This window comes from Cnephaeus nilssonii (assembly GCF_951640355.1).
Source record: "Cnephaeus nilssonii genome assembly, chromosome: 7".
Taxonomy (NCBI): Eukaryota; Metazoa; Chordata; class Mammalia; order Chiroptera; family Vespertilionidae; genus Cnephaeus; species Cnephaeus nilssonii.
In genome coordinates, this window is record NC_137078.1 from 66169489 (window position 1) to 66197199 (window position 27711).

General features: G+C 53.5%; 2 protein-coding genes across 6 annotated transcripts in view; both read right to left on the reverse strand.

The window, feature by feature from the left end:
* Positions 1 to 10760: 10760 nt before the first annotated feature.
* On the reverse strand, positions 10761 to 13562 carry KNCN (kinocilin; the record flags this gene model as incomplete). Of its 2 annotated transcripts, none has more annotated exons than XM_079778436.1 (4): positions 10761 to 10840; positions 11631 to 11705; positions 12344 to 12412; positions 13412 to 13562. In XM_079778436.1, the coding sequence occupies 4 exons, from the start codon at positions 13560 to 13562 to the stop codon at positions 10761 to 10763; spliced, it is 375 nt and encodes a 124-aa protein (XP_079634562.1). The 2 variants fall into 2 exon arrangements, with proteins under 2 accessions (XP_079634562.1, XP_079634561.1); XM_079778435.1 differs by having other exon boundaries at positions 11631 to 11732.
* A 6142-nt stretch (positions 13563 to 19704) lies between these two features.
* MKNK1 (MAPK interacting serine/threonine kinase 1) overlaps positions 19705 to 27711 on the reverse strand; it is a 45374-nt gene continuing 37367 nt past the window's right edge. For 3 of the 4 annotated variants that reach the window (XM_079776869.1, XM_079776868.1, XM_079776870.1), the window contains 5 exons: positions 26122 to 26217; positions 24377 to 24571; positions 23560 to 23724; positions 22376 to 22419; positions 19705 to 21041 (listed from right to left, as the gene is read on the reverse strand). In XM_079776869.1, coding sequence (XP_079632995.1) covers positions 20804 to 21041; positions 22376 to 22419; positions 23560 to 23724; positions 24377 to 24571; positions 26122 to 26217 — 738 coding nt within the window. In that variant the 3' untranslated portion in view covers positions 19705 to 20803. The remainder of the gene's footprint in view (positions 21042 to 22375; positions 22420 to 23559; positions 23725 to 24376; positions 24572 to 26121; positions 26218 to 27711) is intronic. The other variant, XM_079776871.1, reaches the window with a different exon arrangement.

Sequence of the window (27711 nt, forward strand, 5' to 3'; positions counted from 1 at the left end):
CGGTCTGGGGATGCCGAGCACCCATCAGGCTCCTTCTGGCTGCCGGCCCGGACCGGCCCCCATGTCAGCGGCCAAGCGCCCAGTCATCCTGTGGGACAGAGCAAGAGGGAGGGGTCAGCAGCGTATCTCAGGTTCCAACCCCACTGTCAGTTCTGGGGCTACATCCAGTGCCTGGGAGTGCACAGGTCACCTTGGCCAGCCTCTGCCTCTGGGAACAATAGCCCACCGGGAGAGAGCCTCCCTTTGTTTTCCTACCCAGTCCCTGGAGCCCCCTGGCTAATCTGCCATCCTCCTACCCTCTCTCCTCCAGACAGACCCAGCCTCTCCACCTCCCCTCCTCCAGGAAGCCTTCTTGGGCTAATTAAATGGAGTGAATGGCTTCAAAGTGTTGGAATGAGAATCATTATCAGTAGTCCTAGTTAGAGGGCAAGTGGCCACTCTTGGGATTTAGACACCCCCGCGCTCCCCCCGCCCCCCCCCCCCCAGGGCCTTATAAATCATCCGGTATAGCCCCTCCTTGCCCAGAAGAGGTCTAGCAAGTTACCCCAGATCCAGGACCAGGACCTAATGACCTGCCTCCTGGCCTGCATGTCCCTACCTTAGGCTCTGGTAGGCACAGCAGTGACATCCTGAACATCAGGTGAGGCCCTGGAGTGAGTGACCGCCTGAGAGTGAGGAGCTTCTAATGTCTCAGATGGGCAGTGAGAAGGGACAGTCCCTACGTAGGCTGGGTTTGGCTGGAGCAGACCCAAGGCCCCAGGTTCTTTCTAGCTGGGAATTCTATTAGATTCCAATCCTACCTCCATCCCACCTTGCCCACCCCCGCTCTCCCAGGATTCTACTGTTGAACCTGGACTCACAAGCCTGATCACTGGATGCTAGAATTCCTTTCTAGGATTCTCTAGTATCTGGGATCCATCACTGGATTCTAGAATTCGGGGCATGCATGCACAAGCAAGCGTAAGGTAATTGGAGTCTAGGGATTTAAGACTTCTATTGAGAATTCTGTTCTATAACGTGAAGTCATAGGTATGAAGGCCCTCAAAGGATGAGATCATAACTGTGGAGTTGTGTTAAAATTATGAAAAAATTTTCAAAAAAGGGCTCTGAGTGGGGATGAGAGGCACATAATCAGATGGTACCACACCTGGGAACAGAGCATGCAGGATAAGTAAGGGAGCCTGACCTGGACAAGTGGCCTGTCCAGGCTTCAGTGTTAACACCTGTCATGTAGGGCTAATAAGAGAACCTACCTCAGGGTGTAGTAATAATTAAATGCTTTAAGCTAAATCAAATGCTTAGAACAGAGCCTGGAACATAGTGAAAATTCAATGAGTGTTAGCCATTTGCCAGTGCAGCAGTTGATAGACAAGGGGCAATAAGCTCTCAGATCTGGGAGGTCGGCCTTGTTTAGTTTGCAAAGAGAACAGTGGTCTGTCCCTCAGGGGGAAGTGCCCAAGCAACAGGCTCTGAGTTGTCCTGTGGGTGTCCCAGGCCTGCACACAGTGGGATGGAGAGATTTGATTACTTGTGAATGAAAATGAGGGGCAGGTGCCAGAGAGGGGTAGCTCAGGTCCTCACTCTGGACCAGGTTTGAACCAGCCTGGGCCAAGCAGGTCAGAGAGCCTGGCAGGGGCAGGGACACCTCCATTTCTGCCCAGATCTGATGACTCCAGGGCTCCCTTCTCTGGCTCCATAGTGAGAGGTAGCAGTTCTATTGGGACTCCAGCCAGAAGCACGTGGCTGACACACTAAGCTGGCAGGAATTCAGAAATTCCCAAATCTTGGCAAAAAAAGAAAGACAACACAAAACCAAAAAACAACACCCCCCCATGTTGACCCTTGAGGGCATTTACAGACCACAGATTCCTCAAGAAGTTCCACATTTGCATGAACCATTTGCTCTCTTTAACCTGCAGCTGTTGGTTCTGCCGGGCAGAAATAGTAACCACTAAAGGGCACAGCAATTTCCAGTTTGCCAAGCACTTCACATTCATGACGTCACTGAATGGTACAACTGCTTGATATTTATTACCAGCCACATTGCACAGCTGAGGAAATGGAGGCTCAGAGTGGGAGGTGGAGCTGGCTCCCACGGCTGCACTAAAAGATGACGCTCTGAGACCAGAGTCAGGGAACACATGACCTGGTGCAATTGTGTGCAGTCTTGCTTCATCTTACAGAGCAGAGTTTGATCCCTTGGGGGCTGATGTGGAGGTAACTCCTAACTTTCCTACTACCCTCAGGAGGGGCTCTGAGATTTCCTAATATAGTCCCCCGCCCCCTGCCCCCCCCCCCCCCGGCCCCGCATTTCTTAAGTTCCAATATTCAATGTTGGATATTCATGAGGTGGGTAGGAGCTCGAAAAGAGGGGCTATATGAGTATCCAACATCATCTGACAAAGGCAGGTCTTCCCTCCTATGGGAAGGCTCAGTCCAAGGCTGATGGAGGGAGCCCCTGGTGGAGGGGATGGAGTCTGGCTCTTCACCTCACTACACAACAAACTCCTGAAAGCTGACACTGGACAAGGAAGGGCAGGCCCCAGGTGGCTGGAGGGTCCAAGTTTCTTTAGGGAAGTCTCTTTGTCTTTGAGTTTCAGCACTTTTACTAAGTTGTGCCCCGGTGAGATTTTTTCTTCATATTTATCCTTCTTGGGCTTCCTGGGGCTTCGTACAATCTGTGGCTTGATTCCCCACTGCCACCCCAGTTTTGAAATATTTTCAGCCATTATCTTTTCCCCATTCCCTTCCCTCCTCTACTTCTGAGACCCTAGTTGTGCTCGTGTTCAACCATTTGACATTATCCTATGTCTCTTACACTCTATTCTTTATTTTCTAGCCTGTTTGTCTTCTGTCTGGTTATTTTTCTTCTGATCTATCATATGGTTTACCAATCCTCTCTTCACCTGTGTCTTCTTCATCTATTCAGTTCTTCATTCCAGTTCTAGAATGTTCATTTCTAGAATTGCACTTGATTATTTTCCAAAGATTCTAGTTTTTTTGTTGTTGTTGTTGTTGACTCTCTCTTATCTGTTTTCTTGAACATATTAAACCCTTTAATGTCCATGTCTGAAAACTCCAATATCTGGATCTCTTGTTTCTATTATTTGTTTTATTGCTCTTGGTTTTTGGTCATTTATTTTTACCTCTTGGAATGCCAGTTACGTTTTTATTAAATGTTCAACATTGTAGAGATAGCCTGAATGATGTCAACTTCCTTAAGAGATGTACTTTTGCTTCTGACAGGCAGCTCAAAGGGACAAGCCACTTTAACCCTCTCTGGGATGGCAGGGACTCGGAGCTGTGCGTCAGGCTTTCTGAGCCTGGGTTATATGTGGTTAGTGGTACTCTCAGAGGATAGCCCTTTGAGCTCCCCAACTAGAAGCTGAAGTTTGTTTGTTTTTGTTGTTGTTTTTAAAACAGGGCCTCCCTTCTTTATAAGCCCCGAATTTCTGTTTTGACTTGCCAACTCCGCAGCCACTGCCCCCTATAAATTGCAAAATGCCTTAAAGGAAAAAGTGAAACCAAATATTCCTTTCTCTCCAAGATCATGGCCCCTCAAGTCCTTGCAGCCTTGGTAGCTCTTCCATGTCCTTAAACAGAGTTCTGAACTGTCTACTCCAGCATTCTTAGTTATCCTCGGTGAGTGAGTTGGTCTGATACAAGCTTGTCTATCTTAGCCAGAAGCAAGTCTAGGTGAGAATCTGAAATTAGCATCTTCAGATTGCTAAATTAATTGTGCTATGCTGAGCACTTTCAGTAACAGGAGATAAACTATTACTGTGATAGCCCCATTTTATAGATGAGGCTATTGAGGCACAGAAAGATTAAACTCACATGCAATCACTGTGTAGCAGTGGTGGTGCCAGAATTTGAAACCTGGTGTCCTGATCTGGAAGCCTGAGCTCTCAGTTTAGCACAGTGCTAGGCTTGCTAAATGCTTGTTGAATGACTGACGCACAGAGCGTAGACTCTCCTCAGGGCCCTGTAGACAAGCTTCTGTAATTAGCACTTACACTGCTCACCTGTCAACAGCACAGGAGAAGCCGGGGTGTGTTTTGAGTGTCCCTCCAGAAGGCAGACTCTGCTGCTCCTTGGCTGAGCACACTAAGCCCAACAAAGAATGCCTGCCCAGGGGCTGAGCTTCCAAGTGCTAATTGTCAATGAATGATTCTTATCTGCTCCTGGTTGGCAGAGCTGACTCTGGAAGACAAAACTACTTCCAGAGTTTCCGCCCAGGCAGAGAAAGGGCTAAGGGCTCTTTCTGCCTCCACCCTAGTTAATTGGGATTTGGGGGGGGGGGGGGCGGGGGAGGGGGTACAGAGAGGTGAGGTGTTGAGGTCGCTCAGCTGTTGCAATTCGATTTGCGCCACCATTTCCACCTGTGGACTGTGGCCCTCCAGTTGGAGCTGTTGCAATACTGGGCACTCTCGTTGAGGGAGCTCTGGCTAGCTCCGTTGTGTCACTGGGGTTGTTCACTAAACCTTTCTGGTTCTTCCCGCTTCTGAACACATGTTAAGATTGCACTTCCTGGCCAGTTTGTGATCGGGTGGGGCTGTGACTTGTTCTGGTTAATGAATTATGGCTTGTGCCACTTTCAGGCTGGAGTATCTAATTTGGAAGCAGAATGCCCCCACTTGATGCTATGGCTATCCCAAAGCCTCCAACAAATTATCAGTAGGTCCTCAGTAGGTGGAGGCAAGAACTCCTGAGGAGGGGGTCTCTGCCTGAAGCCCCTTGAGATCAGCCTGCCCCACACCCTGGCCCAGTCCATGGGTCTGGATGTCTGTGTTGTACAAGAGCAGTTGCTTGACCAGGGGCAGCTGCCAGGCCGCCTGGCCCCAGGTTCCTGCTCCAAGGGCCCAAGAGCCTCTGGGCAATACCAACCATCAGGCATCAGACATGAGCCACTGGTCCCAGCCCCCGTCCTCCAAGTGTGATTGAGGAACTCATTTCTCAGTCTGAACTTTTTGTCCCTCACTGTGAACCCCTCTGTTCCCCTTGATCTTAATCCATTTGTCCCTCTCCCCACTCCCCTGCTGGAAAGTCTGGGCCAGCCCCTTCCCCTGACCACTCCCAGCCCCAGTGCTCGCTCTATCCCAAGCCCCTCCCATCCCCACTGCACCCCATCCTCAGGGAACCCCATACTCATTGCTGGCTTATTCACCATCCTGGAAAGCTCTCAGCTTCTCCTACTGAACTCCGCCTCCCCAAAGCCCCAAGAGTGGCCACCACCCCTGCTCCAGCCAAATCCACAGGCCCCTCCCCACCCCAAGTGGCAGGCACGGGGGTGCGCATGCACACACACACACACACCCCCACACACACACACACACCACCCATGGGCACTCAGTGACCAGACATGCCCAGAAATACAAACACAGATGCATGACACACTGAGAACTGCAGACACAGGCCAACAGGTAGACAGACACGCTCTCAGTTGCCTGCCTCTCTGGTGCCAATGAGTGCTGCCCAGCAGAGGCGCCTCTGGAGACTTCTGACTTCTCTTTACCTGGGAGTGTGGGGGTGGAGGGGAGCTACTCGGTAGTGAGGAAAGCCGGAGCCCTGGGAGAGGCGATGAGGGGCAGAGGCCATTCCAGCTGCTCTGAGGGTGCCTTCCCACTTGCTCGCAGCTTCTCTTACCGGGGCTCAGTTTTTGCTGAGTTTGGTCTAGATCAGGCGTCCTCAAACTACGGCTTGCGGGCCACATGCGGGTGCTTTTGCCGTTTTGTTTTTTTACTTCAAAATAAGATATGTGCAGTGTGCATAGGAATTTGTTCATAGTTTTTTAAACTATAGTCCGGCCCTCCAACGGTCTGAGGGACAGTGAACTGGCCCCCTGTTTAAAAAGTTTGAGGATCCCTGGTCTAGATGGTCTCTGCTGGCCCTGCTTCTGGTCCAGCTGAGAGGCCCCAGTGACACGGGACTCTCTCAGGCCTCCCAGTGCCCCCCACCCCCAATTCAGAGCACCAGAGCATTTCCAGTCCAATCCCCAACCCAATCTGCTACCCAGCCCTGCAGATTCTCCCCTCCAGGTATCTCTAGAATCCAGCCCTTCCTCTGGTCTCACTGCCACCCCCACTCTGCCACCTCCCCCCTTTCTTCCTCTGGATTAAAATCCCAGCCCTGGCCCCCTCCAGGTAGCAATTGTGCGGGATTAGAGCTGAACTCGCCAGGCATGGTCCAGGGAGCATGCTGCTCCCTGGGCCTGAACCACGCGTTGACTTGACCTTCACCTGGCTAACTCCAGCTCAGCCCTCAGAGTGCAGCTGGGATGCCACTCCCTTCAGGAAGCCTCCCTTAACTCCCCAAATCAGCAGGCAACCCATGACTCCTGTGTCCAGGTCTGCATCCCCCAATGGCCTTCCCTGAGGACCAGGATTATATCCGCCTTGCAGCCACTTCCCCAGAGCAGTGCCCGAGTCTCCCAGGGGCCCAGGGAATGTGGTTAAATAAATGGTGAAGGGAGGAGTTGGTCAGAGGGTCCTCTAACGTGTCTCCTGTCTTCCTGGCTCCATCTGCCTCTTGGTTTTGAAGTCACTCTGTGCCCACTCCTCTCTGATTTCCTCCTTCGCTTTAGGAGCCTGTAATGGGCAGCTGGGTAGGGCTGGAGGTGGGTTCTAGGGCAGGTTCTTATGGAGTTAAAGAGGGGGAGATCAAAGACTAGCAGAGGGGCCCAAAGCAGCCACTCTGTGCTGTCTCCCTTCTGTGTCCCTCTGTTTTTCTCATCTCTTTTGGAAAAACCCTGTCTCAAAGCTACAGGTCCCTGACCTCCTGTCTAGGCACAACCCAGTTCCCCTGGGGTTCAGGGCTGGATGGAGTATCTCCTCCATTCCTTACAGCAGCCCCTCCTCATGCCCTCTCCTCTCTCCCCTCTCCTCTCATCTCCCGTCCTCCCTCCAGCTTCCTCCAGCTCCTTCACTCACTTGCCTGAGCCAGTCCGCGGCCCCCTGAGCACCCAGGGCCGGCAGGAGGAAGGGATCCCAAGAGATTCCTGAAGCAGGAGTGGGGTGGGATGGAAGGACGGGCTGGTCTCCCTGACTCACCGGCCTGGCTGCGGAGATCGGGACTCCGCGGCGGGTGGGCAGCAGGGTGGGCAGGGGCGCTGTGGGCCCCGGAGCAGCCCCTGGCCTCCGTGCGCTGGGCGGGGAGGGCCGAGCGAGCGCGTGCGATGGGCGGCGGCCAGGCGCGCAGATTCCAGCGTGGTCGCGGCCCCTCGTTCCCTCTGACCTCAGGAGGAGCGATGATCTCACGAAGTGTCCTGCCTCCCCCTCCTCGCCGCGCGTCTCCCCTCCCTCTTCGGCATCTTTGTGGGTTTCAAGCCCCCTGCTGAGACCCCAGCCGCCCACAGGCTCCGGGCTGGACTTTTTGAGTCCGCGGTGGACGCAGCGCCGCTCACCCTACAGCGCGGGGTGCGGGTCCCCCTGGTTCTGTCTGCAGCCTCAAACCCGATTTCCTTGGAGGGGGTGGGGACGGAGCTGTGGGAGCGGGGAGATTCTTCCAGGGATGGGATTGTTCTCAATCACCCTTCCCCAGCCACCCTCCGCCAATCCTGCCCCCAGAAAGGGGTGTGGCCACAAGCCTCTTAAGGGACCGTGTCTCCCCAGAGCGCTGGGAAGGGCTCTTGGGGTGAAAGAATGAGGAGGGAGTGCGAGCCCCAGGCCACCAGCCTGGGCTGTGTAGGAGAGACCGGGTGGGCATCTGAGGGGCTGACTTTCCAGACCCCGGGATCTGGAAAGAGCCTCTCTGCCTCCCCTTCATCCATCCTCCCATCCATGCACAGCCCTCCCTGAGTGACCTGGTGCCAGACACCCTCCATCCTGACGTGGTCCTGTGAGGGTGCTCCTGTCCTTGTCCTCCATTTGCCGATGAGGAAAGTGAGGCACAGGGCCAGAACAAGGATGTGGGTCTTAACTCCAGACTCCACCCCCAGCTGGTCAGTCCCCAGGTTGGCCTAGAGGACTGCCTGGACCAAGCACGCCCCTCACCACCCAGCCAGGGGCCTGCAGGGCACAGCCACAGCTGAGGTCAGAACAGGGCTATTGGACAGAACTGATTTCGTTTCTTGAACAGACCGCTGGCCGAGCAGGTCCAATGACCTGGCCCTGTCCACACCCCTCCCATGCTTACATATCGCAGGGTTCAGGAGCTGCTCAGAGGTGAGAGGGCACTTCCCCTTAACACTACCCACCACTCCACCCCTGCCCCCTTGGCCCAACCTCACCTTCTTCCAAAGCAGAGGTGGCAAGAAGGCATGTGTCTCTACATGGACCACTCCTGTGATCAGGTTGAGGGCGTGTGGGTGGAGGAGACATGCTTGGGGAGGGGATATCTGGACATTCACCTGCACTGGGGGGAAGGAGTCTCAAGGAGCTCATATTGGGGAGTGGGGAGTGGGGGGTGGGGGAAAAGAGGAGCCAGACGTGGCCTCAAGAACTCTCACCCAGTTTCAAGGGTTTTTTGAACCCCACCCAATTCTCCAGTGCCTTTCTTTTCTTTTCTTTTCTTTTTTGTAATCCCCACATGAGGATATTTTTCCATTGATTTTTAGAGAGAGGGAAAGACAGAAACATTGATGTGAGAGAAACCCATTAATGGACTGGTTGCCTCCTGCACGAGCCCTGGGCCCGGGCCGGGGAGGAGCCTGCAACGGAGGTACGTGCCCTTGACCAGAATCGAACCCAGGATCCTTCAGTCTGCAGGCTGACACTCTATCCACTGAGCCAAACCGGCTAGGGCTCCAGTGCCTTTCTATGTGTTCATTCCTTAATTTATTCCACTCTGATCCCCAACACTGCTCCGTGCCGTGCCCTGTCAGCCTTCGGGGAGGTCATGGCTGGGAAGGGTGGACGGTGGGCCCGGTGGGAGAGCTCAGGCTCCACTTGCTCCACTCCCACCCGCTCCAGCCTTGGGCACTTTTGGGGGTGCTGCAGGTGAGGATTGAAGAGAGACAGGAGGAAGGGTGCCTTATTGATCAAGGAGGGGCCGCCACGCCTGAGTACTATTGATGATAATGAGGTTTTGAGAAGAGGAGGAAGGAAAGGGGAAGAGGCAGGAGCAGGAACAGGAAGGAGGAGGGGAGGAGGAAAAGGCAAGGAGGGGAGCTGACTCCCCCAGGCTGGAAGAATGAAACACTCCACAGTGGGCCAGAGTATATGAAAGTGAGCCCCTTTATGGAGCTCTGTCCCTCCATGGTCAGGGAGCTGGTCCTTGTGGCCTGTGCAGAAAATAGCTCTTGGGCAGGGAGAGAGAGGAGACTGGGTGCAAGGCATGGCTCCACAATCTCCCACCTTGGGACTTGAGGAGCCCTCTTCCTACAGAGTCTCAACTTTCCCATCTGTACAGTGAGATGGTGTCTCCCACTTTTGGTTGAGTTTTCCAACATCCACTGGGTATTTTCTGTATGCCCAGCTCTCCCCCCTCTACCCTCAAGAGGGGAAATAGACAAGGGCCATTCAGAGTGATGTGGGCTATGATGGAGGGAGCCCTGGGGTGATGGGAGCACAGCGAAATCAGGGGAGGCTTCCAAGAGGAGGTGCCACCTGCACAGATCCTTTCAGAATGAGATTCTTCCGAGCTTTGTCTTTTTGCTCACCAGACCAGGACAGAGGCCACAAACAGATGTCTCTGAAGAGATCATGAAGGTGCATGTGTATGAAGAGTGGTGTGGAAGGAGGAGTAATGTTTTCTGCATAGCCACGTGCACCTGGGCCAGGTCCTCCTCACCCCAAGCCTGTAGGTACATGGGGCCTTGAGGCGGATCTCTAGAGAAAGCCAGGGGGATGGTTTTTCCATTACAATTAAGCCATTAACCTTTATTGAGCACCTTGGGACTTGATGATGACAGGAAAAGGGCAACATACAGTGGGTTTAAATAGGATTAATAATTATTTTATGAAAAAGAAGACTTCAACCTGCCTGATGACTATAGAGAGAGGGAGACACAAGCTGGTGGGAGGACCAGGGGGAAACTATGGTTAAGGGATTCTTGGAACTAGGCCTTTAAAGGTGGGGGGTGTGAAAGGCAGAGGAGCAGAGGAGCCTCCAGGAGAACATCAGCCAGGGCTTGGAGGCTGGATGTGTTTAGAGTGTTCAGGAGCAGTGAGAGGGTGGGGAGAAGAAGGAGGCTGGATGTCTTGTCTGGAGTCAAATACCAAGAGTCTCAGGGGATGGCTCAGCTCAGGAGCCACATCCTCCTGGAAGCCTCCCGTCATGACAGCGACCACTTTGTTTAGGATCCCTCTACCCCCCTCACCCCCCACTTCCCCTCTGGTTCACTGCTGCTAAGGTCCCTGAGGAGTTGCCCAGAGTTTTAATATCCCTAAAAGAATCTGATCCAGACCCTCTATTCAGCCAGTGAGCTCTAGAGGCCCAGGGCCCGGCCAGGACCCTGTCTGTGGTTCCTGTGGGCCTGTGGTTCACTCATGTGGCCAGGCTGAAGCAAGAGACTGGGGCATCCCTGGACCTTAATTTCCACAGAAACCGTCAGTAGATAGAAAATGGAAGGAAGTTGAGCTGAAGCCCAGAGAGAAAATCCAGGTCAAGAGCCTAAAACAAAGACCCCCTGTGTGGCTTCCAGCGACATCTTGTTTCAGACCTCCGGATCCCCACTCTGTGGATCGCGTTGCCAAGAGCCGTGGCCAGGTGAATGCAGGTCTGACATCTCCAGGTTCTGATTTATTTCTGGTTTGGACCCAGGAGGGCTCTGAAATCCGGGTGGCAGGCAGGAAGGGGGGCGCAGGGCAGGGGGCAGCCCCTCAGCCCTCCCCAGTCCCCCGGGCCCCTGGCTTCAGCTTCTCCAAGGTTCTGCTCACAGTGGCCAGGCTGCTTCGGACTCCTGGGGGAGAGACCAGGACGGGGCTGCCTGAGCAGACAGCTCTCTGGGTCAGAGCTACCCAGAGGGACCTGGAGCAGAGTGGGATAGACTAGGGAGGGGGGCAGGGAGAGGCCCAGGAGGCAGTTTTAGCCCCATTCATAGAGGTGTGGATGGTTCAAGAGGACTGCAGCCTGGTGTGGGGTTAGAGGCAGGAACTGGGGCCTGACTGCCTGGGCTCAGTTCTAGCCCCACTACTTCCAATCTATGTCACTTAATTTCCCTGTGCCCCACATATAAAGTGGGGCTAATTTCAGTACCTCCCTCATATGGTTGTTCTGAGAATAATATATGTAAAGTGATTGGAACAGTGTCTGGGACCTATGCTGAGCTGAGGCATCCTACCGCTGGTGGCAGGCACTGTGGGCTGGGCCGTCTTAGAGAGAGTCCTGCCTGGAATTTTCCAGTGTGTGGAGATGGGGCAGGAGGAAGGTGCCCAGTTTCAGGTACCAGCTCTGAGAGTTGGATTCTACAGTGCGAGAGTGAGAAAATGAACTGGGCCATGGGATGGAGGTGGGGAGGGGCAGCGAGGTGCTGACTATCCCAGGCCCTGAGGACAAACAAGAGAAGCTAAGCTCAGCTTGGAGCAAGAAGGGTTTTGACTAAACATATGGAAGAACTACCCAACTGTGTGGGCTCTCTGGGGCTGGGGAGACCCCTTCTGCATGCCCCTCGAGGTTTCTTGTGGGTCCCACAGAGCTGCTCAGCCAGAGGGGAAAAGTGGAAGAAGGATTCTGGAATTTCTGGTACTTACCCTCTTTATTGCCATTGGCGTTGGATCTTCCCTCCCCCTGGTCTGGCGCTGGATGGGGGTGGACTCTCAGGTTCCCTGCAGGATGAGACCACCCCAAGCTCCCTGGTCACTAGGCCGGTTTTGGAAAGAGAAGTCCTTCCTGTTGTCTAATCTCTATTCCTGCTGCTGTCTTTGCTCCACTCTATTCTTTTAGGTCTTCTACACTCTCTGGGCTGGGGTGGGGTGGGGTGGAGATGAGGAAAGGGCCTTGAAGGAGAAGATGGTAGAGAACTGGGGATATGTAAAGCCCCATAGGATTGATGGAGATGGGAGGGTGTATTTGGGGAGGTGAGATGAAGTGGGGGCTAAATAAGGGTGCTAAGGTCTTGAGGGAGAAAGAAGGTTTTATGGTGGCTCAGGGATGAAGTGGCGAGATCTGGAGATTTTAGAGGTTTGGAGGAGATGGAAAGTCTATCAGGGGAGATTGGAGTTTTAGGTGCTCTGAGCCGCTTTAGCACTTTTGCAGCAGGCTGGAATCTGCTGTACTATAGTCATAGCAATGCCTGTACCACACACCCAAACACACACACACACGCATGCACAACTCCAACACACACAAGCAGGAGCAGTCACACATGTGGGCTCTGTTCCCTGCACAGTGGGCCACAGACTTACCTACAAATGGTCTCGCACAGACTTTGGCAGAGACCGCTGGGGACGGGGAGAGGACTCACCTAAGTTAGGCAGGATGTGGTCCAGGTTGAACCGAGCCTTCAGGAAGGGGTAGGCCAACATGAGGAGCCCTGGGAAGAGAGACACAGAGGGTTCTGTGATGGGGAGGGACCTGGGGGGTGGGAGCTGCATGAAGCTGTGGGTGGGCGGTGAGCCCAGGGGTGGTTTACCAGGGTGATATTGGACATGCATGGAGGAGTGTGCAGGTTGGGACTGTGGGTGTGTCAATGTGAGCCTGTGAGTGTGTGCACGGGGCCATTCTCTAACAGCGGGTCCCAGGAGGGGCAGAGAGCAGTGCCTATCTGGGGAAGGGGCTACAGGCCCCACCCAACCACTGGAAATAGGCTCAGCTGCCACAACTACCACCAATTCCCCCAGGGTAGGCTGGGGGGCTCCTCAGCATGCTCCTTTCCACCCAGACCTGGAGAGGGGGTAGCAGAAGAGTGGGTCCTGCCCTGCCATTCCCACTTTATCCCCAGACCAAGTGTCCATGACCCTTGCCTGGAGTTTGCAGATACAGATGCCCAGAGCCCACAAGCCTAGTGCTTCTGGTTCTGTTTGGCCCAGGGTGGTGGAGTGGGGGTGAGAGATGGTATTCAGCATCACTGTGGGCACATCAGTGGGACTGGCCCAGATAGACAGATGGACAGCTGCCTGGACAGACAGATCTGCTGCTGAGACATACTGAGGAAAAAAGGAAACCCTTTGTCTGATCTACATCCTGTCTTGGCTCAAGGAGGGTTCACTGGGAACTCTGTTCCCTTTTATCTGCTCCCATCAACCCACCAGCAGGCTTATGAATCCTACCACAAGCCCAAGAGCCCAGGCCTGAGACTGGAGCGCCAGAGGGGGAGCGGCCAGAGAGGAACGGGGCACAGCTCCTTTCCTGGCAGACCATGGAGGGAACCTCACCCCAACCTTCCCCTCCCTGTACCCCCCCCCCCCCCCGCAAAGCTGCCTTACTCTAGCTTCCACCCTCTCCAACCAATTCCTGTTGTCCCAGCTCTTCCCTTTGCTTCCTGTTCACCTGCCCATGCCCCTGCCCCTCTCCGAGCCCAGCACCTGCTCACCCAGACCAGCAGCGCCAATAAAGATACCACCCAGAGCAGCCACAGCTTTGGACACGGAGACACCGATGATGATGCTGCCGGCCACCAGGCCAAGGGCCACGCACGCCAGCTGCAGGCAGCGGAAGTCTCTGCTGCTGATGGGGATGTCCATGCAGGCCTACCCAGGGCACTGAGGCCAGCCAGTGGGGCCTGTTCCCGGAAAAGCCCTGGAGGTCCTGGTCCTCTTGGCTGTCCCTTGTCGGAGCTCCACCTTCAGGGGGGGAGTTTCTGGGCAGAAAGATACTGGGCTTGTCTCCCTTAGATTTATCTGCAACCCTATCCCACAGCTCTCCTCGGTGTTCCCCACCTTGACCTAAGATCTCTTCCAGGTCACCCCAGCTTATCGTTCCTCCTCTAAAGGCTTCTGAAGCTGGGGACCATTTTGGGGACTCCTGCCTGGCCACACCCAGTGCTGGCTGCCCGAGTTCTGGAGAGCGAGAGCGGGGCCTGCCCCATGGGGTCCTCCACTGCCAGCCTCCTCCTGGGAGAGCTCAGCCCAAGCTCCCCTGCCCAGGACATCCTGCCCCAGCTCCCAGGAGCCTGCTCAGCTGCCACTGAGCCTTGACCCATTAAAGTTTAAAGAAGTAGCGGGGGGGGGGGGGTGCGGGGGGGGGGGGAGGGTTGGTCCAGGGGCCAGGTTCCTCTGAGATGCAGGCCAGCAGGGAGGTGCTGAGTTATTCATGAGGTTGCAATGTGAGCTGCTGCCTGGGTCCCAGCGGCCCCTAGGGCAGTCAGCCCAGGTTCCACTGCTGGTCCCTGACAGGGCAGGATGAGCTACTGGCTTCACGTGGGGTTCAGTAGTCAGGGGTGTGAGGAGACTCCCTGGCCACATACTCAGGGCTCACTCTGCTGTCCCTTTGGCTTGGAGGTGCGCCTGGGGCTCTGCTTAGGGACTCAGAGACAGAGCGAGGGAAGGAGACCTGGAGGAGACTCAAGAGACAGGAACAGCAACTAGGACAGGAGGAGGAGGAGAGGTGTCCCTTCAAATCCACTCTGTATGCCTGCCCTCCCTCCCTCCCCACCCCATCCTGCAACCTCTGGTTGCAGGCAGGGCTGAGGAGTCCTAGCTTGAAACACCGCGCCCCGCCCCCCCCCCCCTCCCCGCTTCTCCTCAATTGGGGTTGGTACTCACTCCCCTTTAGTTTTCAGTGGGCTGAGAGAGTGAGCCCTTCTAGCCTCCTGGGAACCCTGGCCGGGAGCTGACAGGGGAGAGCTGTGGTGGGGGCCCCGGGGGATAGGGCTGGGAGAGGAATTGGGATTGGAATCAGCTCAGGTGGGGGCTGATGTCCGTGGCCTGGGTCAGGAGACTGGGACATGGCTGGCGCCTCCTGACCTCTGGCCTGAGCTCCTCTGCCCAGCCTATCTGACCTACTGGCAGGATCCACCAATTTGAGGTCAGGCAGCACTCACCCAGCCCAGGCAGCCCAGCCCTGTCACCCCCACCCCCGCCCCAGTTCTAGCCCTCATCACGGATTTTATTCTGTGGCCCTATATGGACCAGAGGCTCCCTGGTTCCAGAATATGGCCCTAACCTTAGCCCTGGACCTACATACCTGGGCATAGTACCCAGGGTCCATCCCAACCCACTGGCTTCTCTTCCCATCTCTCCCACCACATCTGTAGTCTAGCACAGCTGGGCCCATGGTCTCTGCCTCCAAGGCTGCCTCCGGCCCTGGTCCCTTCCCTTCTCCTCGGCTGCCCTCCTGCTGAGGGTCCGCCTGGCCCCTGCAGTCTAGTGAGTACCTCCTCATCCTTCGGGACCCTGCTCAGCCAGCCCCCACTCTGTGAAGCCATTTCTGATGGTGCCTGAGTGGGTGGGCTGCCCCTCACTGCTGCCATGTCCCGAAGTGCCCACCATCAGTCCTCGTTCTCTCTGTGTCCCTCTGCAGCCTGTGAGCCCTTGAGGGCAGTTGCAGGGAGTGAGCTCCACAGAATGCCACAGCCAGAGGGGACCAGAGCTCAGGGAAGGCATGGACCCTCACAACCACCTCAGGTGGGCAAAGAGGAGGGCCGGGGGCACCATAGGACCTCTGTCTCTAACACGGGCTCTTCTTGGTGGGGGTAGGGGGCCTAGGAAGGCTAGAGTCACCTGACTGAGCTTCAGCCCAGGGAAAGCATGCTCAGATGCCGGAGAGAGGCCTGGGCGGGGACAGGTGTGAACACAAAGGTGTGTAGAGAGGAGGGGTGCCTGCAGAGCACCCATGGGCTCCCTGGGCCATGATCCTGGCTCAGAGGGAGAAAGCCCCTGGAGGTGGACATGCCTCAGCCTCAGCCACTGCTGCCAGTATCCCCTGTGCCTCTCACCAGGATGAGGTCTGATTATTCCTCTAATTAGGCATCAAATGACAGACCATGTTTCTGTTACACGTAATTGATCCCCTACTGACTAGTTTTAGAAGGAGCCGTAAAATAATTGTCCATGAAAACATGTTCCTGAGATGTCGAGCGTTGGGAGTCTGAACATCCTCCACAGAGCCCCCGCCTCCATAATGTGTTTGCATAACCCCGATGGGCAGGGCCTGTGCTGGCTCCTCTCATGGTGTAAGGCTGAGGGGCGCTGCCCGGACCATCAGCAAGGCAGGGGCTCTGAGGCCATGTCTCCCATCTGGAATTGTAGGACTTGGGCCAGCCACGCCTCTGCCTAAGTCCTGCTTTGCTCATCTTGTGAATGGGGAGGGGGATGGCAGAGGCTGAAGACAGGGATGCCTGTGCATCATGAGTTTCCGATTCCAGAACATTCTGACCTCTAAAAACTGGAGACCAAATAACAAATTAGTTTTTCTTTGACATTGCAAATCCCTCAGGGCACAGATTGGAGGAGGAAATATGGAGGAGACACACACTGAGCCATTATCAGTTCCAAAATCACAGAGAGCCCTGGCCAGTAGCTCAGTTGGTTAGCGCATCATCTTGATACACCAAGATTCTTGATACACCAAGATTGTGGGTTTGATTCCTGGTCAGGGCACATCCAAGAATTAACTAATGAATGCATGAATAAGTGGAACAACAAATTGATGTTTCCCTTTAGTAATGCTCTGAGATCCAGACCTACCAAAATATGCTGGCTGTTTTGAAGACAGTTTCTAGGTGTTTTTCATTGAGTTTTGTTACATGTCTGTCCCCAGCTCAAATCCCATTCCTCAAGGGTCAGCATTTCCCATAGAAAAACCATATACCTTTTCTCGGCATCCCTATTAGGCTGCAGAAAGAGGCACTAAGCTCTTTTAGGATTTGTAAGCTGAAACATCAGTCCAGCCTGCATCTTTTCCCTCATCACAGGAGAGCGTCCTTAAGGGACTTCTATGATGCCTGCTCCTCCATTGATTACACATGTAGAGAGGAAGGCTTGCCAGTTCTCATCTCCAAACAGGCTGTATCATCTCTGAAATGCATATCTGTCCTTGGACAATAGGCTTACTACAACAGGTAAATGACCTGGAAGTTCAAGGCACTAGAGCCGGACCACTCACCACGCCCCACCCCACAAGCTTCAGAGCCCTCTTCCCTGAAGCCTGGGTCTTCCAGACAGACTCAGGGTGTGGTGAGGCCATGGGTCACCGCTGAGTTCCATCACACAGTCTCTCTGTCTCCTGGTGAGACCAGCCCTGGAGGGTGCCTGCCTTGAACTTCCCTTCCAGATCCAAAGGTGGTGTAGGGGTGGGAAGAGTGGGCAAAAATGCCTGGGTTTGGTTTAGTTCTGTTTATTTTCCTTGAGGGGTGAGGACCCTGGAAAAGAGCATGATTAATTCACTGATCCCCTGGGGGACAGGCAGCTTTCCGGGCTGTTTGGAAGCTGAAGTCGGGAAGCAGCTTCCAAGGCAACGGCTACCATGGCAACAAGAGTGCCAGCCATGGGGGAACCTTGCTCCTCCATTCCTTCCAGACCTAGTAGCTGGAGCAGTTGGCACAGGACCCAGGCATTGCTATTCTTGGAGCTGAGTTTGGTGAGGGGCAGCCAGGAGGGAGGGAGGAGGGCCCTAGAGCTCAGGCAGGTGGGGACCTGGCGAGAGAAACACCTGGTCCCTGTGCCCGGGCCCCAGATGGGGCTCATACACAAGTGGGTTGGGCTAGGACCATGGTCGACAAATTGACAAACTGCCGCTCGCGAGCCACATGCGGCTCTTTGGCCCCTTGAGTGTGGCTCTTCCACAAAATACCACGGCCTGGGCGAGTCTATTTTGAAGAAGTGGCGTTAGAAGAAGTTTACGTTTAAAAAATTTGGCTCTCAAAAGAAATTTCAATCGTTGTACTGTTGATATTTGGCTCTGTTGACTAATGAGTTTGCCGACCACTGGGCTCGGAAATCAGGCCTATGCTGAGCCTTGGCCTAGCCTAATGCTGAGGCCTGAGGTCTGGCACACGCCACTGTCTGGGACCAGCTCTCTCCTCAGGTCCAACCTAAGTGTGAACCCTAGAGCCTGGGAACCAGCTGCCACAGTTTCAGGCCCCAAAGCCTCCCCCAGCGTGCCTGCCACATCTGCCTCTGCCAGCAGAGCCAGGCGCACGGCCTGGTCCTCAGAAAGAGTAAGGCCCTTCCTACGGTTGCCTGGTGAACAGAGGCAGAGGAAGGACTAGAATTCCGGGCCCTGGCGCCTGCCGCTGCCCCTTGGGAACAGGCACCTCACCCCAGAGGGGCAGAGCAGCCTGTCAGCAGAGGACCCCCTAAAGGGCAGGTTACAGGGCCCATCTGGAAAGCCCAGACCCAGCTCCACCCACAGCCGAGGAAAGGGGGAAAGCTCACCTCCGTCCCTGGGACCCAGGTGAGTAATTCTGCAACAGGAGGTAATGATAAAAATAACCAAAACGATCATAGCTAACTATCATTGAGTACTAGCACTTACTGTGTGTGCCTGAAACGGCCTAAGTGCTCCACGTTTGTTAATTTGTAACTCTCACAACAGCCTGCCCAATTTTTGGTTAAAGAAACTGAGACCCTCAGAAATTAAACAACTTACCCAAGGCCCAAAGCTAGTAAGTGGCAGAGCTGGGATTGAACCCGGCAGCCCAGCTCTGGGTCCCGAGTCTCCCTGGAAAGAATTCCAGTTCCACCTTCTTAGCTGTACAGCCCTGGGCAAGCTATTTTTTCCTTTTTCCGCTTGGTTTTTCATGGTAAGTAGGGAAAAATAATAGTACCTTTCCGAATAGGACTACTGTGAGAATTAAATGTGATAATGCCTCAAGCTTCTCAGAAAGAACCGGTTACTAAGTACACATTAAAGTTAGCAAACCAGAGCAGGCACAGTAGCATTTACACAGAGGAGTGGAGGATGGGAGGGCCAGCAGGTGGTCTGGGGTGGGAGGTGGGTGTGAGGGCACAGCCTGGGCACAGGCACAGCAGCAGGAGGGACCAGCTGGAGCTGCGTGCAGGGCAGGGTGGGGCTGGGCACAGAGAGTGTGTGATCCAGGAAACCCCTGGAAGTCACCTCCCTGCTGGGCCAACCTGAAGAACTGACCAGGCTGGGGCTGGAGTCCAGAGACAAAACTCATACCCTGGTCCTGAGTCCTGAGGCACTGGGAGACTTGGGGCTAAAAGGCTCAGATGGGGCAGGCCTGATTTCCTAGCCCAACCCACTCCGGGCGGATGGAGACGGGATGTGAGGGTGGTGAAGGTCCTGCAGAGAGAAGACTGCCAGTAGAGTGTGTTGTCATCCCACGGAGGCACTCACAGGACAGGACAGCTGTGGCTGGGCCCATCACCGCCCCCCAGAGTGAAGAGCCCCTAGTCCCCGCTCCCAGCTCTGCTCTGCCAGTCCACTGCCCTGACACTCAGCCCTCCCTCCTGCCACCTCCTTGGGAACTTATAAAGGCCCTGCCTGAGTCCTTTCCAGCCTGGCTCTGAGATTACATGGGACGCGCACGCAAGAGCCCTCTGCGTGGTGAACACGCAGGCTGTGGATGTGAGGCGCCATTTTTCTTTGTTGCCAACTCGGCACACAATGGGTCCTCAAGAAGGGCTGCTTTAGACAGAGGGGAACTTTGTTCCCATCGGTTAAAGCATGCTTTGAAGCCAGCCTGCTCACAGCACCTTTTCCTTGATGGGGAGACCCTGAAAGGCAGAGGCTGTTTCTTACTCATCTCTGGGTCTTGGCACAGACTAGGAGATCGACAGATGTTTGATGACCCTCATTTCCTCACCTGAAAAGGAAAAGCAATCGTGTCTCCTTCACCTTGTTTTGTGACTCCAATGAGTCCGTTCTCCTCTTCAGGTTTGCAGGCGAAGAAAGGATTACCAGGAAGGCCACAGCTTCAATTTAAAAGTTTTATTCAAACAAGCACAATGTATAACAGCATCGTGGTGTAGTATAAATGTCTGCCTGAGATATGCATATCGATTTTCTTTAGGTAACTCAGCAGCTCAGCTTATCTGATGCCAGGTTCGCCCTCACGCTCCCTGGCAGGCAGCAAGCACCACGTCACTCAGATCGGGCAGCTGGGCTGCCTCAGGCCCCGACCTGTGCTACCTTCCACACCAGGCCTGAGAGGCAGCAGCAGACTTGGTCTCTAAGTCCCTTAAAACCAATTAAAATAATAGGAAACAGCTGGTTAAAACCTTCCACACGCATGGGCATTCAGGAAAAGAAGAGCGAGCCTCCGCATGCTCTAGTTCGTCCATGGGCTTGCAAGTGGGAGTTTTAACTCCCACCTTTGCTGGAAGAGCATGGTTAAAAAAAAACAACACTTTTTAAAAACGAAATAATACTGACTTTAGCAGCAATCCCAAACAAGGAAGAGGATGATAAATGAGGGACACATTTCGGTCACGGCAAAGAAAGATTATGTGCTTCTCTGTGCTACAGACTGGAAGACTGATCTGGCTCCCGAATGCAAAGCCTCTCTGCCCTTCCCTGAATTGAGGGGACGGCTTTGCTCAGCCCAGGGGGAGGACATCCGGAGGACAGAGGAAGGTGGAAGGACAGACAGAGTGGGGGGTGACTGTGCAGGGAGGGAAGGGCCTCTGTCAACTGACGCTTCTTGAGACTGCCTCCCTGAAGGCTGCAGCCCCAGCCGCCACCGCCGCCCATTCAGGAGAGCAGGCTGGCAGGCTGATCCAGGATCTGCAGGCGGGTGAGCAGGTGGGCTGGAGCCCGGCAGAGATGTTCCTGCCTCAGGCGATTATGCAAAGTGACAAGTGATTGCTTTCCTTTTCAAAGACAACCCCTTTGGAAAAAGCCTTTTCCTTGAGGTCCCTGGGGCAATGGGGGGTTGGGTGGGAACCTCAGGGCCTCTGTGGATGAGAAAGCGGCTCCAGCCCCACAGCAGGTCCCTCTGTGGGCTCTGCAGACTTTGGCCTCACAGGTTTCCAGGGGGCAGCGCCTGGACAGGCCTAGGGCCTGAAAGGTGCGACTGGAGTCAGTTGAGAGCTGTGGGGGCGGGGCATGGCCCCTCTTCCGTACTGCGGCCTGCCTGGGTCGGGGCTCTCCGCCGGGCCAGGCGTGACTTGGAGGGTGGAGAAAGCCTCACAGAGCAGAGGCCCTCGGCCAAGGCCTGGGACTCCTCTGCCAGTTCATTCTCCTCGTGCTGAGACAGCTGGCGGTTAAGGGCGATGGCCTCGGCCGCGAAGAGCGTCAGGTCCATTGTGCTGCTATTTCTGCAGGGACAGAAGGAAAAGCAGAGAAACGAGGGAGGCAGGACTCAATGGCCTCAGCCAGGCCAGCTCCCTGATACCCCCACCGACTACTGCAGTCCATACTTCTACCGGGTTTTCCTGAGCCCACATAGGAGTGCTTTCTGCAAAATCGTTCTTGCATGGTCTGGAATCTGACTTCACTGAGGCTGGAATGACTTTAAGCCTCAATTACCGTCCTTGGACTTGAGGGACAAATGCCCCATTCATTCAGCGCACCCTCCTCCACGGCTGTGCACAGAGCTCTCCCAGAGGGAGGGCTCGGCACATGGAACCCACCCATGTGTATCCTTCTCTCCCATCAGGGCAGGGAACTCCAAGAGCAGGAGCTGGGCCTGTGTCTGTCCCTAGCAGCCAGCTCAGGGCTGGCACATACAGGCACTTGGGGTGTGCTGAATGAAACTGCTGAAGTGGATCTGAGGTTTGGAGCCTCAAAGCATCTGGATACAGCTCCAGAGAATCAGGTAGGACAAGCTGGGCAGTACATTCTAGCTCAAGGGAACTGAGAACATAAAGGTGTAAGACTTCCCTGTGGAACTCCCAGAAACTGGCCACGAGGTTGGTTCCTAGAGGGGTCCCACAATGCTTTATCCCTGGCCCTTTGGAAACAGGGCAGTGCTCACGAAGAATGTGATTAAGTGTTAAAAGGCACTAACATCAAACAGATCCGGGTTCAAAATTGAACTCCCAAGGCCTTGGATAAGTTAACTTCATCTTTCTATGCCTTAGTTTTCTAAACTATAAAATGGGATAATAGGAATACCTCTTTTTGAAATTTATCGTGCAGGTTATGGATATAATCTGTGTACAGCCCTTCGTACCACATCTGGCATGTGATATTTACTATACGTGGCCATTATTATTGTTTGTCTAGTAGTATTTATATCACAATCGATCCTACTGCCTTACAGTGCCCCAAACCATGTGCGGCAGAAGGAAACCTTGTAATAACCCACAGATAAGGTCTGTTTTAGGGGCTGCAAATGGTGATTTCCAGTTAGGATTCAAGTGTTTATGCAAAACAGGGTTTTCTCCTGCACACAGCACAGGGAGGAGCCATGGAGGTGCTGGAGGGCTGGGGAAGCCATCCAGGTGGAGGAAGAGAAGGGGGTGAGACATTTACTGCTGGGGGTAAAGAGAGGAAGAGAAGTAGGGAGAAGGCAGGCCAGGGAGCCACTTCAGGGGGATGCCTGAGCCTAGGGATGGGCTCCCCTCCCCCACCTCCATCCCATGTGGCTGAGAGCTTGAGAAGGTCAAAGCCAAAGAAGGAAGGGTGTTGGGTGTGTGGGAGCATTTACCTCTGGAGGACTTGCGGCGTGGGGAGTCCCCTTTCTGGAGCTTGCTAGAATGGGAAGGATAGACTGTGGGTAAGTGCTGCTCCCTCCTTTAAGAGCTGCCCCCACCCAGGCCAGCACAGAGTGGGTAGGTTACTACAGGCTCTGGCCCAGCACAGGGACTTGGCCAGGCCTGCCTGCAGGGTTGAATCTTCCAAGGAGAGAACAAGCAGGGAACAGCCCTCAGCTCAGTTGGCTCTGCATGGAGAGCCCACTTTGTCTGGCAAAGTCCTAACCATTTTCCAAGGCCCAGCTTTAGGGCCCCTTCCCCTGTGAGACATTCCCCCTTCCCTGCCACCGCCCAACCTCTGCCTGTCCTAAGCAGAGGTGGGTCATTGTCCACTGGTGCCCCAAGTGTGTGCCACACTGCCCTGTCATTCATTCCCTTGTTTCCCTCTCCCCATTAGAACATGAAGACAGGGACTGGGTCTAACTCATTCCACTATTGCAAGTGTCTGACGTGGTGAGTACTCAGTAAACACAGCAACTCCTGAGTGGCTGGGAATTAGCCACTGAGAGACACTGGGATTGGGTCTCACCTGTAACATGGGGCTGTTGGGGCCACTGAGGCCGAGATATAATGACTCCCAGGAGGTCTGGCAGACCCCTGGGAGGACAGAAGTCAGGTTGCATCAATAACTAAGGATGGTTAAAAATGATTTCTAGTGAAGACTATGGATAGTTTGGTGAAAACGCCACCATTTGCCTTTGGACAAGATGCACCCAGACCCCAAGACCTCGAGGAGACCATATGTGCCCCTCATGCAGCCACACAGCAAGCAGGCAGCAAGGCCTTGCTCCTGGGTGCTCTCAGCTAGTGGTCTTCGTACAAGGGGATGGCACTGTAGGCCCCCATGACACCAGGCTGCTTCCTGGGCTGGATGCCTCTGCCGAATTCCCCAGAGGCCTCTGTTTGTTCCAGAGAAGCATGGGCCAGCGAGGGCCTTAGTCTGTGACCAAGGTTAGAGCCAAGTGTATGACCAGTATGGGTGGGACTCAGTCTGGGGCTGGGCTAGGAGTCAGTTCACTCTGTGTGCACAGGAATTGAAAATGCTGTACAATCTCCCTCCAGCTGAAGTCTGAGAGCTTCCTCATGGCCACACTGCAGCCTGAGGAGGTGGCACGCCGCCCCTCCCTGGGTCACTCACCCCCTGCACCCATGGGTGCTGCAGGACTTGGGCGGCGCTCAGTCTCTGCTTTGCATCTCGAACCAGGAGCTTGGAGATGAGGTCTTTGGCCTCACTGGAGATGTGTGCCCAGTCCTTGTCAGGAAACTCATACTTGCCTTCCTGGATGCTCTCAAACAGCTTGTTCTAGGTAAAGAAGATTCCTCTTGAGGTGACACAGGCCAGGCCTGGTCACTCTGTGCCCAACTGACTTCAGTTGAAGCTGCAGCTCATGGCTGGGGTACGCCACAGACTCCCCATCCTCTCCCCTAAATCATCAAATGACACAGAATGTCCTTGGCAGACAGATGGCTATGCTACTTGGCAGGCTGGAGGGTGATGCGTGGGAAATATCAACCATAGAACAAAGCCTGGATCCCCTGGCCCTTCACACAGGGCCCTCCAGGAATGGGCTCCTGGCAACCTCTAAGTTCTCATCTCTCACCACAATCGGCCTTACATGCTACCTCCTTCCCTCTACACATTCAAACCTCTGTGTCTCTGTAAACCTCCGTGTCTTTGCTAGTGCTGTTCTTCTACTTGTATATCTTGCCCCTTTTCCCCTGAAGCCACACTCATCCTTTCAGACTCAGCTCAGGTATGATCTTCTCTAACTGGCTGGGTTAACTGCCCAATTATCTCTATTTCACCTGGTGGATGCCCTTGGACAAAAGAGGGCAGGGGCACTATGTACCCCTTTCCAGATCAGGAACAATCCCCAAACCCAGTCTCGCTTGGCATCCTGCAACCCTGCTGGCCCCCAGCCCCGCTCTGCAGTGGGTCCTGGGACTGCGCTCACCTGGCACACACTGCAGACCTCTCCCCGGTCCCAGCCACAGTCGGCCCCACAGTGACCTACAAAGGGGGGGTAGCCACTCAGCATGATGTAGAGGACCACGCCCAGGCTCCACAGGTCACAGCGCTTGTCGTAAAACGTGGCCTCGTCCGTGAAGACCTCCACCACCTCCGGGGCCATGTACTCTGCAGAGCCACACTGTGGGGGCCAGGGTTGGGGAGGGGGGGAAGTGACAGAGAAGAGAGTGGCTTAGTCACAGGGAGAGGGGATGGCAAAGAGCAGAATGTAATGGGACTTGAGCAAAAGGATAGAGCTGCAGAGCAAGAAGCTGTGAGGAAAGCCAGCCAGAGAGCTCGCCTGATGCCACCAACGCACTTAGAAAAGCTAGGCCAACTGAACATTGGGAAACTGAGTCCTATCATCCCCGTGATCCATGTGACCAGTGCCAGGTCACCTTATCTTTTCCGGTCCTTGTCCAGTAAGCAGAGACCCCTGGTCAAGAAGCTCCAGGAATCGCTCCCTGCCTCAGCTGTCTGTACCCAGTCACTTAATGAGCAGGTGCTTCAATGTATCGGAAGCACGGCTCCGGGGGAGATCTGTGGAGATCAATTCCATGCAGCAAGGATTTCTTACAGTGAAGTCCTGCCCAGCTTCCCTGCAAGCTTAGAGCAAGCACGCACAAGGATTTAGAATTAAGAGACCATCATAGCTAGGAGAACTCTTAGAACAAATCCAGTCTCCCTGCTTCTCCCATTTACAGATGGGAAAAACCAAGCTCTACAATGCGACAGGGATTTGTTTAAGCACATCAGTGGCAAAGCCCAGATCCAGGATTCCTTCCTCGCATCCCTGCATAGGAACTGCTGATAAAAATAAATAATGCTTTTTGTCCCCCTCTTCATTATTTCAGGTTCACCAAGAGTCATCCCCCCACCTCCAACACACACACTAATTTGATGGAAAGATGGTAAGTGAAGAAAGGACATTTTCTCTGTTATTGGCAATTAGAGTTAATGACTTTGAGAACAAAGTAGTTCAGTGTTGTAAAAGCTAATAAACAAACATTTCTAATAATGTTGCTCAGAATAAGACATGGGCATAGTCAAATGCATGTCTTTAATAAAGATTATTAGGAAAATTCATTTACAAAGCAAGCAAATCTCAAAAGGATCATAATTACAGAATATTGAGTATGTACAGAGATGTTGTAGAAAGAAGTAGCTCCCAGCAGCACCATCTGGGCATGAAGTGTGAAGTGAGAGAACAACTTAGCCGTGTGAGCCTGCATGCAGAGAGCCTGGGACCTCAGTTCTTGCCACAGAGAAGCCACACTCCCCATCCGCCATCACTAGGTGATGCGCCACGACTTTGGCAGAGGGGAGGGGACTCTCAGAGCTTTCACTGAGAGACCCAAAGGGCTGGCCTGGGAGTGGTGTCTGTCTTTACCTGGGCCGGGATCCAGGGCTCAGCCTATTCTTATAGATGTAATTTGTCTCATCATTGGCAGAGGACCCACCCCAAGCTAAAAGCTCTAATGTCAGTTTCATTAGCAGCTAAGCACTGGAGCAGGGAGGACGGCATCAGGACCAGCAGTGAGTCAGGTGACAACTCAGGCAGCAGGAAGAGGTACAGATATGCTCGCTTTCCTTCCTTAGCCTCTGTTCTGGACTCCAGAGCTCTGGGTCAGGGGCACTCCAAATGTATAGAAGCTCAGAAGGAGGTGGCACAGGGTGCCCAGTCATACATACCGGAGTGGTCAGCTCTGGTGTAGTTATAGGGGTACAGGAGTTATTCAATTTCACCCCACTGCCCAAGTCAAAGTCACAGATTTTCACTGGAGACACCTAAAAAGGAAAGCAGAGCGTGAAGGTTACAAATACAAGAAACCAATGGCCATGACGAGACCAAGGTGACTATGTGGGTGCACAGTTATGTGGCTGCCACAGTGCAGCCCAGCTTTACCTGTCAAGTCATGCTTACTCTCCTCGGGTTAATTAGGCATCACCTGAGGATCCATCCTACGGTGTCCTCTTCCCCATGCCCTTGCCTATTTCCTGACTAAGAGAAAATGCCTGTACAACATTGTCAGGCTACTATGAATTGAGTATAAGACAAGCAGCAAACCTATGGAATCTTGCCGACAAACAAAAGTCAGAGAAGTTAGTATGTATTCCTGACACACTCCTTGCAGACCATTCGGTGGAGGGCAAAGGAGTTATGAGTAAAATAACCCTTGACCATCTCAGGTGGCTTAGGGTGACCAACTTGTCTCTGCTTGCTTGGGACTTTGTCGGTTTAAGCACTGTAAGTCCTCCTTCAGGCCAGAGCAAACCGCGATGGCCGGCCTGAGACCACACAAAGCATGAGTCATCTCTGGAGCCACGCAGAAGGGTGGTTTGGGTGCACACAGGAGAATGGCCTGTGTGGCGGAAGCAGCACAGAGTCAAATGTGCTGGTTCTGTGAGTCTCAGATCAGACATTTGCCTCCTGGGGGAGCCTGGACAAGTCCCAACTGCTCCTTTCCTTCTTTCCTCCCTCTCTTCATTTCCCCCTCCCTCCCTTTTCCATCTATCTCGTGAGATTTTATAAATACTAAATAGTTATAAAATATTTAGTATATCCACACAGTGCTGGCACACTGTAAGCACTAAAAATGTTAACTATAATAATTATTAATAATCATAATGATAATAATGATAAATTATATCAATGTCAGAGTCATTGGCAGGAAGGCACAAGATCGTATTGGAGCTAAAACATTACTATTCCCCACAAGAGTTGTAAGTACTAAGTATTCACTCACAGCCATTCCTCATGCATGAGCTATCCCTTAATTCAGACCAAGACACATGTGTTCATGCATACACACACATGTACACACACAGAACTATGAATGTGGGCCATCAAAACCACCAGGGCCTAAACCCTTCCTAGCAAACACAGAATCTGTCAAATTCATACATGCTTATGGAAATGCAAACACTTCCATTTACTAGTAAATTGAGTTGATGGAAAGTTTAAAATAGATGGCATTTGTTCAACACCAAGTATAAATGTTAACTTTCTAATGGGCAACAAAAAAAGAAACAGAAACTCTTTTCAAGAACCTGCTTCCTAATTATCACCTCTAGTGACATATATACCAAGGTAGAAACATCATTTATAGGCAGAGATTTGCTTCATATAAGATTAAGTTGTTGTTTATGACTCCCATCAACTGCTCTAAAGGTATGTGCATTGGACTAGAAAACATTCATTTTGTGTAGGTCTCATATATTTTACAAACTCTCAGGATTAAGCCAATGACACTACTGAAACAGCAAAGAAGGGACAAGGAT